At 39.1% G+C, this 12,084-nt stretch overlaps 1 protein-coding gene across 1 annotated transcript; it reads left to right on the top strand.

Moving 5' to 3' along the window:
- Positions 1–614: 614 nt before the first annotated feature.
- On the top strand, positions 615–1,926 carry LOC123865170 (alpha-crystallin A chain-like). Its single transcript, XM_045906045.1, has 3 exons — positions 615–867; positions 1,245–1,407; positions 1,699–1,926. The coding sequence occupies exons 1-3, from the start codon at positions 725–727 to the stop codon at positions 1,909–1,911; spliced, it is 519 nt and encodes a 172-aa protein (XP_045762001.1). The 5' UTR covers positions 615–724; the 3' UTR covers positions 1,912–1,926.
- Positions 1,927–12,084: the final 10,158 nt, after the last annotated feature.

Genomic DNA, 12,084 nt, shown 5'->3' with positions numbered 1-12,084 from the left:
ACATTTAATGATGTCATCGTAAATGTCAAAATGTTAATTGGATTTTTTTTCTCGATGATTTTATTTTATTATACTTCTAGTAGCTATAAGTAATGGAACTTTAAATTATCTAAATACTTAGAGATTTTTTCGTTGAAGTATATTTACGATAAGCATAATATGAGGTAGGTAGTTATTTCGAAATTACAGACATACACTTCAATTTTATTTATTAGGATAGATTTAATTTTTACTGGTGACTTGCTAGACCAAGCTAACCGAGATAGGCATTCCTTAAATCTAATGTACATTACAACCTCAGGTGCTATGTGAATGCAGAGATACTATCCTGTACTGCGTTGGGCACCTTAGGTTAGAATAGAAAAAATATAAAATAACCTGGTTAATTTTATTTCAAATAATATCGTGCCGGTTTAGACAACACGCTTTTAATCAAACTCGAACACATTTAATTTAAATCGCTGAACCTCAAAATAAAAATAGGAATAATTTTTTTTAAATTAAAACCCTCTTACTACCAGAACACATAAAAACTACTTTAAATGCTCTATGAAGTAATTAAAAAATGAAAAATCAAATTTTAAACGTCAAAAGTTCGTCAAAATTTGTCAAAATCAAAAGCGCAAAAATTCACCCAAAATACATTAAAAAACAAACCACACCAAACTGAAATAAATCCAAAAAAAATTGATTCTCTTTTCACCCGCACAAGCAAGAATCAACCATGTCTAAAGATCAGAGCAAACCCCAACAGAATCTTCCCATTCAAGTCACTGATGCGCTGATCTTCGATGATGCCTTCTCCTACATGAAGGAGAGGTTCGCAGCGCACATGAAGCAAATTGATGAAGAGATGACGAAAATCAGGTAGGTATACCATACTAGAATCTGTACCACCTACCACACGACTAGGTACCATAACATAAGACCTGACACAGTCACTGGCAACATTATCATTAGCCCTGGGTGGGCATTGGCTTCGCCAAGCGAACTTCTTCATCATTTCAGAATCCTTGCAGTAACGAACAGAACCCTCTTCTTCTTCTCTACAACGTCAATCCACCGGCCTTAATCTTCCATGGCCTGCAGTATGACCCTTGCCATGAAGATACTTTTTCAGGATTCTTGTACTGTGCATGTGTTGCATATTTCCTGTTCATCACATTCTTAATCTTTTAGCCTCCCTAATCACAAACAAGCGTAAGCATTTTACGTACTTATGATTCTCAATTTTATGTTCACAGCAAAAGTCTTCAAGATCAGTTCACTAAAGCTCAATCGGGCACTAACACTTCTAAACGACCTCTTAGCCTGGACTTTCTCTCAAACTCACCGCTAGTCGAAGGAGAAGGCGAGAATAAAAAACTGAAGCTGCAGTACGACGTCAGCCAATTTGATCCATCTGAGGTATACCAAATTCCTTTTAGGGTAGAATAAATCTCTGAATCAAACGAATTTTTTGAATACCGTCTCACAAATATCTCTATCTCTCTCTCAATTCTCCTGGACTGTGAAAAGATTAATGTGAAAGTCGGTCTTTTATCTTTTATGAAGCAACTGCTGAAATGATCTTGACTAAACTTGGCACAGATACTTGCATTCTGCAACGGACTTATCCTGAGACATACCCATGTAGCTACCCACGGGATTTTCCAGAAATCTTAATCCACGATCAGCTAATATAAAAATGATTCACAGGTGACCGTTACCATTCAAGACAGCAAGCTGACAGTATCAGCGACCCATGAGGAGAAAACTGACGACAGCATCACAGTGAGGCAGTACCACAGGGAGTTCCATTTCCCTCAAGGAATCGACCCTAAGACCATCGTGTCCTCTTTGTCTAAGGACGGTGTACTTATAATCGAAGCGCCTTTACCGACCAGCACCGAAAAATCTTTGGCCAAATAAATTTTTGATTTTCAAACTTTTGGCACCTTTTATTTTTACCAAATTAGTATAACTTCTAGTTACTTATGATGCAGTCTTACGAATTAGAAGATGAAGTGTCGATGGGCAGGTCATGTCTGTCGAAGAACTGGTGGCCGCTGGGGCAGACGTGTTCAGGAGTAGAGACAGACCTCTAACCCGTTGGGCTGACGACCTGAATGTAGCGGGAAGTGGACGGATGAGAAAGGTGGGGGTACATGTATGGCGGCGCGCTTTCGGGAAGGCCTATATCTATGTGCAGTGGCTGGCAATTAAAAAATCTGGGAATATTTTTATCCCAAGAAAACACCTATTTTTACCTACGTGATTAATAGCTAGACGAGAGGTTAACATCTCTATCACGGGACGAGAGGTTAATATCTCTATCCCTTTAGGAATGGACCGTATTTAGGCCATAGTCCACGCCAGTTGGATTGTCAGACTTTCCACACCTTTGAGAACATTATAAAAAACTCCAGGCATGCACATATCTTGACGATGTTTTGCTACATCGTTAAAACAAATACTATTTAATTACCTAAAAGATACATGACTTCGAAAAACTTAGAGGTTTGTACCCGGGGTAGAAAACCCGGACCTCCCGAACAGGAGGTCGTCTTAACCGCTAGGCTATCACCGCTTTAAAAGAGAAAGCCTTCAGCAAATGACCACAATACGACGCAAAGAAAACGTAGTAGGTATAGTCTGAGTATAGTAATGTTGTAGATGTTCGACTAAGACTTATCTCTTCATCATCATCATCAGCCTGTGGAAGTCCACTGTTGGGCATAGGCCTTCCCTAAAGAGCGCCACCTATAAAGATAAGAACTTATAAAGATAAGACTGGATAAGACTTATCTCTTCATCTACCACAAACTAATCGTTATTGCATTACAGATTTCAGTTTGTCAGTTCACCGTCGAACAATAATAATAGGCTTTAGTCTATAATTCCTGTCCGCGTGACTGTATAAAGATAGACATTTAATTAAGCCATCGAAATAATTGAGCTCAATATTGGCATGGACACCATGGACGGGTCTGTTGATGGCGGCTTTGATAGGTTGATACGTAATGGCTCTCTATCGCGTATGACATCAGTGACGTGGCGGATAAATACGCACACAGGGAAAGATAAATAAAGTTGGTGATACACCGGGTGGAAAATATAAAATTGACTTTTTTATGAGACTGGAATCATGGATGTTTTTAAATGTAGTTTTTTTATGTAATGACTATTAATTATGATGCTCCAACTGCGTCCACGTGGATTTGGATTTCTTAAACATCCTATGAAACTCTTTGATTTTACGGGATAAAATGTAGCCTATATCTATCCGTATCTGGGAAGCAAGCTATCTCTGTACCAAGTTTTTTTCCAAATCGGTTAAACGGATGTGTCGTGAAAAGATAGACAGACACAGTTTGGCATTTATGGTATTAGCTTACCTATAGCTAACATGACTGTACACAAGTACAATAGCCATTTCCTTTGGTGGTATGAAATATGCAATCGGTAGTATGTATTATGGATAGGTTAGTTCTTGCCTGCCATCTCACCTGGTTGTTCTTAAGTGGGGATGCAGTCTAATATGGAAACAACCTAACCTGGATGGAGTAAATATTTCTGTTCTATTAAATGTAAATACTTGAGTATGTACTCATTTAAGTTATCAGACATACTGTTCAAAGTCAGGGTCATTTATTCAAATTGGGTACTATAATTGTACACTTTCTGATTGTCAAACAATGATGTACCTAGTGATGATAATTATTAATAAATAATACGCTAACTTTTAAAACTAAATCTACGAGGGTTCCCAAGGCGCCCAACTCTGAGAAGTTTTGATACTCAAACAAGGACCGAAAGTTCACAGTTTACACTGACTTCTGCTTGACTGCTGCACTTGACAGTCTCTATCTGTAAGGTCGTGACGACGGCGAATGCTCGCTTTAGACTGCATCATCACTTACTGCCAGATGAGAAATACTTTTAAAAAGTCATAAGATTTGCGTACCTATTAGAGTATTTTGACGACTCTGGCGGCAGCAGCACATGTCTGTCTACTATCTATAGTTAGTTGCATTAGAAAGATCGGTTTGCAATAACTCTCATTGTACACCAATCCTATTCAGGTCACCTGGATATTCACACGTGTCTGTGTGGTGTTGATGCGGCACGTTGCCATGGCGACCGCCGCACGACTTCTCAGAAGATAACATAGATATATCTACACAATACCTACCTACTTATTCAGCTTGGCTTTCTGCTGAAACATGAAACGGGGCGTTTTCTTTTGAAAGAAAAGCTTTTATGTTTGTCGCAATAATTTTACGGAAAATTGAATAGGTAATAGATACAAAAGACTATTACATGGTGATATTTTTTCGCCAGTAGGGGCCATGACTTTCAATTTCTTTTCTTTTCATTAGGAATTTTAGTTCAGTCAATTTGGGTAATTTCCAAAAAAAAATTATTGCATTATATTCTTTCCTTGTATATTCCTCGTTGGTGAGAGTCGTAACCCCTTCCCATCTATATACATATCCAAAGAGGTACTCTATAAAAACGAAATATTTTGTTTGTACTTTGTAATCAAAAAACTCTGAACCTACTGCACTTACCGATTTTAAAAATTATTCTTTCACTATTAGAAAGCTACTTTATACAGAAAGTTAGTTACATAGGCTATATTATCATGCAAATATTGTTAGGTATATCAAATTTCACCCAAGCTAAACCTTACTTAAAAAACCTACCAAGTACCTGTACCAAGAGCTACCAGCGATTTGGATCCTGAGACGCCTCAATCCTGATGCTGGCTGTGCCTGTGGTTTTTTAGTGGGTATCCTGACAGTGCTCTCTATACGCGCAGTGAAAACAAGGAGTTTCCAGCGATATTTAGCATTCTTAGTCGTTTATATGAACGATTGAACGTTTCAAGTCATCTTGTCGACCAAAAAATTACTAAAAAACTGCAAAAAAAAAGGCTTGTACCGTTTTAACAGCAACTTTTTGGCTTTACCACCTGTATTCATTGTAACGAGGGTGATCAGATTTGTCTATTGTTGTACCCCCTAACACCCCACACCGCAGATGTGAAAGCGATCGGAAAAGTCAATTGCGCCCCTCGTGTTTTGCTTATATTATGCCGATTTAATGCAGTGTAATGATGTAATTTATAAATGAACTGATTTGGGGGGTGGAATAAATTAATTGAGATTAAAAACCGCCTATGCTTGTGAATAAGTTAATTTTTGTTAGTGCTCAGGAACTTTTTGACCTTGTACTCCCTTTACCACTGAACCGCAAGACGTCGGGCGAGTTTCCATCCTTAGGTCGTCGACATTCTATCTGCATGCACGAAACATTTTTCGTCATCATTCCTCATAGGCACGGCTAAGGTTGAAAACACTCTTCCACGATCTGTGTTTTTTTCCAATTACAATCCGGGTACCTTTAAAACAAGGGTGAATAGGCATCTTCTTCACTTCCATCAGGTGTGATTGCGGCCAAGCGCTTGCCTATATACTGAAAAAAAAATACTATCTAGGTATATAGGTACCCTTCTTATTTCGTGGTATCTATCTCAATATGCCGCTACTCTCGCAGGCACGAGCCGCGGACATAGGGTGGGCATTACCATAGTAACAGTACACCCGCGCCCCACGGAAGGGTACGCCGGAAATGAGGTTTGTTCCCTAACCGGAAGTGGGGATACCTGCCGACTGTCTTATATCGCGTAGGTTCAATTCGTTTCTCGGCTGGATGGGGGATCATTCGAGGAGATAGGTAGGTATTAGTCAATTGGTATTTTTGGGGTAGGTTACTTACCTACCTGGTAGGTTCCGTACCATTCGTACAAGCATTGTAGACATCTGGCAGTGGGATCGACGACGTCTCGCCATTGTTAATCTTTAACCCAAAGACATCTGTTATGATAGCTGGATTCATTATTTATGCATCGATCGAGAAATAAAATTATTCATCAGGGCCTTGTTTAAAATATGGCACGAGCATAAGACAAAACACGATGAAGAGCAAACTCAAGTAAGATGACGCACCTTTCTGCTAATAATATTTTTATCCGTCGTCATGTTCTTAATGCATACTTAATGGACTTCAAAGTACATCATTTTTGTGAAATGTGGATCAATCTCAGAAGTCCCCAACTAGCTGAAGTTAGACTAGAAATAACCAGCTGAGTTTTCATCGAATACTGTCAAAAAGCCTAAATCAGGTTTCGATTTTTAGGAAATTGAGAGCGTTTCTATGATTGAAATTAAATGCCTACGCTCTGACTGATGAATATTGAGTTTGTGCCCTACCGCACATTTAACCGGAAGGGTCCATAAAACTTGTATTTTGGTAGCATTTGATTAGTTGGTGTTAAGTTATCATGAACTAAATTATTACCATAATAATCTGAGAAGTAAATAATCGGAAGGCCTGAGTATTTAGGTTCAAGTCAAAAAGAATATGGATCGTGAATTCTTGGTAGGGAAAGTACTTACTACTGTAGAAAAAAAAAATAAGATTAGACGAAACAATGTAGGTAGATTTCCAACAACTCCGAAATTGGCAAAGTTGTGGTTGGTTGTTGATGAAAATATTGAAAACGGCAAAGAATCGTCACAGATTTGGTAACTTACATTCACAGCTGCAAGTTGCAACTGATGAACTGATCCATCGAGACAATAGACGGATGCACCAGTACCAGAGTCACGATAACCCAATAAAACTACCGCTCACAAACAAACCGGTCATTTGTATTCTGATCGCGATGGTAGCATAAGGGTTCGATCACGACGTTCAAGTAATTATGTTAATGTAACTGCTTTAGTTTGACAGAGAAACTGGCGATACAGTTTTGGGGTGGTCAGTATGGAACTTCAAAAGTTGGATGGTCAACTGAAAAAATTTGTATAAGGGCCAACTTTACCAGCGTAATATTATGTCTTATTTGAGAGCCAGGTTTTCGGTGCAAGAACTGTTATTATTCCCGATTTATCCCTCGATTAAACTTCACTCGACGTTAGTGAAATCGGCAATAAGTAGGTAGAGTAGGTAATCTGAAATAGGGTAACAAAATTGCATCAGCATTTCGATTATTATTCTAATGAGGAATGCGAGTAAAAGATTTTGGAGAAAGACCTTAGAAGGGAGATATATCTCCTACTCTCTAAGGTCTACGGATCTAAAGAGTGGCTAAGGAGAGGAGTGGAGATTTTTACGGAAATCCGGTTTTTAATAATATGCAGAATGCAGGGTAATGCTAACATATTTTCCGCATTTTACCCCGTAGAAACGACAGCACGAGAAAGAGCAAAATTGAGGAAAACTGACGAAAAAATCGCCTTGAGAGTTTAGCTATGAGAGTAGACCGTTCAAACCTATAACCAAGTACCTATTGATTTGCTAGAGGTAGGTGAAGCTTTGTGTAGGTGAACTTCCATCCGTTGAAGTTTGCAACGAGCGTAATTATAAACATAATTTTTATTCCATGCCTTTCTTGTGTTCTTCTTCTTGGAATGGCGTCTCCTATCGGAGGTTGGCAACCATTAGAGCTATTTGCATCTTGGATGCTGCCGTGCGGAATAAAGGTCAAATACCTACTCTTTCCGTAGCATATGGCGCAAATTCTTGAGCCACAATGTTCTTAGGCCAGGTGGATTTCTGCCAGCTATTTTCCCCTGAATTATTAGCAGGAGGAGATTATTTGCTTTTCCATTTCAAGATCTTTGCTTTTCTCCTATACTAGGTTCCTAATATGTAAGCTGGCCCTGAGTTATCTGTTATAGAAACTACACAATGCCGAGCAAACGATTCCTCGTCGATAAAGTTTATAGTGAAGGGTCGCTCTCCCCCACGCACGCCATTTTTTCTTAAAGGTGACGCCTGCGCACCTGCCGTTGAAGAGTTGAAATTAAGTAGAAATGACAAGTTTTAAAGCCTATTGCGAAAACAATATCAAATCAAAATCGATTAGTTGGTCGATTCCGGAAAAGCTGCATCAATCATTATAATCGCAATTGTTGGCTGAATTAGGTGAGACTCGTTGGGAACCCACCGAATTTAGGTGGTGTTCTTGGCTGCAACAATGTGTTATATTGTAGCCAACAGCAAGAGAGTGTCGGCCAATCAGAGGGGATTGCGATCGTCACGCTGTCGCTATTATTTTACACTAACCGAGCCCCAGAAGTGAATAGGTTTGACAGGTACAGTTTGATGATCGCAATCCCCTCTGATTGACTGATAGTGCTTATCTCATCTCTCTCATGCCACTATTCATCTCGCTATTGCCACAGTTGCAGCAACTGCTAATTCATCATCATCATCATTACCAACTGATAAACGTCAACTGCTGGACATAGGTCTCTCGTATGGACTTCCACACGCCACAGTCTTGGGCCGCCTGAATCCAGCGGCTTCCTGCGGCACGTTTGAAGACATCCGTCAACCAATTTTTTTTTGCAACTTTGTATTTTGATCGTAACATTTTAGCTGAATCTATTTCAGAGCCACTTCTATGCGTTTCTATGAACATAGCGAAGAACCTTGCGCACGCGACCCTTTCTCCAGACAGTTGGAGTTGACCGTTAACGCGCTCTTATCTTTGCTCATGCCTACTTAGAGCCAAAGCACACACGATACTTCCAAGTCTTGAATAGACAATGCGCGAATGAGACAACGCATGACAGCGACAGCGCGACGAATTATTCACATTGAACACGTGTACGATTCCATATTATAGAAAGAGTAGAATGTGAGAAGAATTGATTTGATATAGAATTGTAGAATTTTGTACTTGTAGAACAGTAGCTCTACAGTGTACAATCACATTATGTAATTGTATTAAACTTCTATTATATTATTAGTATTCTAGCGTTGGACACTATCATCTATTTTCTCTTGACTGAAACGATAATAAAATTACAGTTCAGTGAAACACGATGCAGTTTGTACAGTTCTTTAAACGTTCAGATAAATCTAAAGTTAGGGTCGCCACAACGCGGAAGCGTACAAATTGAGTGAAGGCGGATCGAGTATTTTTAATAATAAATTAATTACTATTCAACTCAACCTTTTAAGTGCTTTGTTGGAATTGGTATGATGAAAAAAAGACGGAGGATATGAGGATATCCTAGAATCACCGCGCGCGCCGCCGCTTTAATACCTAAGTAAATAAAGCTCAATATAAGCTGCTATTATCACCGCTCCTCGACACTGCCTATGTGCGTTGCGCCTTACTTACTATACGTTATAAAATATTGTAATTTCTATACCTAGTTGTATCGCATCCGTTGTATGTAGCGCCTTAAGTATCGTGTGTGTGGTAGCCTTAATTTTATTACTTTTAGCAATTTACGCACTATCGACGCAATAAAGAAGGCTTTTCCTTTGTGCAAGTTTTTAAATATCACTTGCAGATGTTCGCGTTACAGATATGTAGGTGGTTGTGACATGTTTGTGGCCCGCCTTATCAACGCCTTGTATTTATTATACTTAGTTATTGATAAGGTTATTGATAGCTCTATTTCGAATGTAAATTACACTATTTGCAACTTGAAAAGTTATAGCCTTTAACGGAAAAGAAATTCACGTTTCTTTCTGATAGCGGTTTTCACAAGGCAGATCTTTATAAGGCATGCATTATTATCAGTTATCAGTTATCATCACGAAATCGTCGCAGAAATCAACATAGACCTCAATAAGTTTTTTCAAGCTTTCGTTTATAAAATTTGCTAAGTACCCACTGATGGGGCTTTCGTTCTAAGTATTAAGTAATAAAGTTTTCACTCAAAAATACAGCCTAAAGCAAAATTAAGCTTTTTGAGCTTTCACCTTTAAAAACGTTTTTTCCTTCAAAAAATTTTCACTCAGAATTCTCTATTTCATTTCATATCTCTGCTTTCATTTCATTGGCGCTTCGATTGAGCTTTTAAAAAAAAAAGTCACGTTCGAACATCGAAGATAAAATTATCTCAGTTGGGTCTTCAAGCGAGACGATCCTGCTAGAAAGGGATGGAGAGTGAAAGCGTTGAGGCGTGAAAGGGACGAATAATTAACATCTCGGCAGGGTTCCGGAGCGGCAACGTCGCGTCCACCAATCGCCGGACGGCGGACGTTCGATTTTCAAGTTTTGTTTTATTTTCGGTTTTTGTTTTCCGAATTGAGGTCTCGTAAGGTAAGTATGGATAAGCCTTGAAAATCATTTACTGAAAGTGGTTTTATCGTTAATATGACTTTACTGGAGTTAGTTTTGTTCAATGTACCTATCTAAGCCTAGAGAGTTGGTAGCCGATGGCTCTGATAGCCTAGCGGTTTAGACGTCGATCTCCTATTCGGGAGGTCCAGAGTTCGATCCCAAATTTGGTTTCGCCAGCCAGTTCCGGCTGGATTTGTAAAAAATACGGGAGCTTTATTGACCCCGTATTTTATTTATTGATTAAACCCCGGGGATTGACCCCGTAAGGGTTTTTGTACTATCATATCCTGAAATACAGGGTAACCCGTCAAATACGGGGCATATGGCAAACCTAGGTTGGCTGGCACCTTTCGGGTACATAACCTAAACACTGTGTTTAAAATTCAGCGCGCAGTAGGTTCACCTTAGTAGAGTGAACTGTGAAGTGAAGTGATAACAGATGCAGTGGAGTGTGTCGCGGGATACATTACGATAACGACATCCGCAGGTGATTAGCATTTACAAGTGTTGTTATCAGTGCGCTCTGTACACTGCTCTCGAACCTGTTCTAACCTCCATACAGACTACAGTCACAGAGTAAGGCCCCGTTTCCACCTAAGCAGAGCGGAGAGGAAAACACTAATATTTGTTCATGAACACATTATAATTTTTTTTTGTTATGTAACCATAAAATCACGGTTTTCGTATTTTTTCCTTACCAACTTTTGCTATAAGACCTACCTACCTGCCAAATTTTATGATTCTAAGTCAACGGGACGTAAGTAACCGGGTTTTCTTGGCAGATAGACAGACAGGCAGATAGACAGGCAGAAAGACAGACAAACAGACAGACAATAAAGTGATCCTATAAGGGTTCCGTTTTCCTTTTGAAGTACGGAACCCTAAAAAGATGACGTGAAAAAATTACCACGCCATCATCATTTCCACGATATCATATTGTAACTACCTATCCCATGATAATATATAATATGGCATGTATTTATAAATGACTCCATTTAAGGGGCATGAGACTGGACCCTTTCAAGTTAAGATTTTTATATAACCTGTGAGGATGATACTGCCATTGTCGCAATTAAAATACCATAAGCCTACGTTGTCGTATTAGTTTACAAATTGCGAAAAACCAAATTAAATTTGAATTTCGCGGGCAGTTCAAAGTGAGTTCTAATTAAGTTCAAACATAACAGAGAAAGAGCCTATGAGGGCCAGACATTTGTTTTGTATAAAAGCTGAAAGCTTCTCTGCGCGTAGAAACTTTCAGCTTTTATAAAATAACAAAGGACTGGCCATAACGGGCTCTTATTCCACAATAATATCTGAACGGATCTTTATTCAACTTTCCAAATGACAGGTGTTTCTTTTTGTTTGTCATATTTTATTGTAGAGTACGGGTCTCCTTTCAGAATGAGAAGGTTTTCACGCTGCCACGCTGACCTAGTGGCAGACAAGATTGGCAGACTTCACACACCTTTGAGAATATGGAGAACTCTCAGGCATGCAGGTTTCCTCACGATGTTTTCCTTCACCGTTAAAGCAAGTGATATTTAATTGCTTAAAACGCACTTAACTGAAAAGTTAGTGCTGTGTGCCCGGGATCGAACCCCCGATCTCCGATTAGGAGGCGGTCGTTCTAACCACTAGGCTATCACAGCTTGTAACTTCTAATAACTAATGTAAACTCTAGCATAAGCTATTGAATTCTATCGCATAATAATACTTATAACTCTTCAGTATACAGACATGACTCGTCCTCTTCTTATTTATCGTCCGTATAGACAGCACACTATAATTTATTCTACCTAAACACCGTTTCTCACGAGCCCGTGTCTGCCTTCATATCCTCACAGAAAAAGGAAACCCTAATTTCAAACTAAGCTCTATAACTTTAAAGTTAAAGTTTAAATTTGAGCTTTTCTGCGGTTAGGAGTTGTGTCGTTTTTAGGTGT

The sequence above is a fragment of the Maniola jurtina genome, chromosome 5, assembly GCF_905333055.1.
Source record: "Maniola jurtina chromosome 5, ilManJurt1.1, whole genome shotgun sequence".
Lineage (NCBI taxonomy): Eukaryota > Metazoa > Arthropoda > Insecta > Lepidoptera > Nymphalidae > Maniola > Maniola jurtina.
The sequence above is the reverse complement of the archived record's forward strand: the minus strand, read 5'-3'. Positions and strand labels throughout refer to the sequence as shown.

Excerpts from the sequence above, each read along its gene's own strand:
- LOC123865170 (XM_045906045.1), top strand. The coding sequence starts at position 725 with ATGTCTAAAGATCAGAGCAAACCCCAACAGAATCTTCCCATTCAAGTC. Across the intron at positions 868-1,244 it reads GAAGAGATGACGAAAATCAG|CAAAAGTCTTCAAGATCAGT; the intron begins GTAGGTATACCA and ends TTATGTTCACAG. Across the intron at positions 1,408-1,698 it reads GCCAATTTGATCCATCTGAG|GTGACCGTTACCATTCAAGA; the intron begins GTATACCAAATT and ends AATGATTCACAG.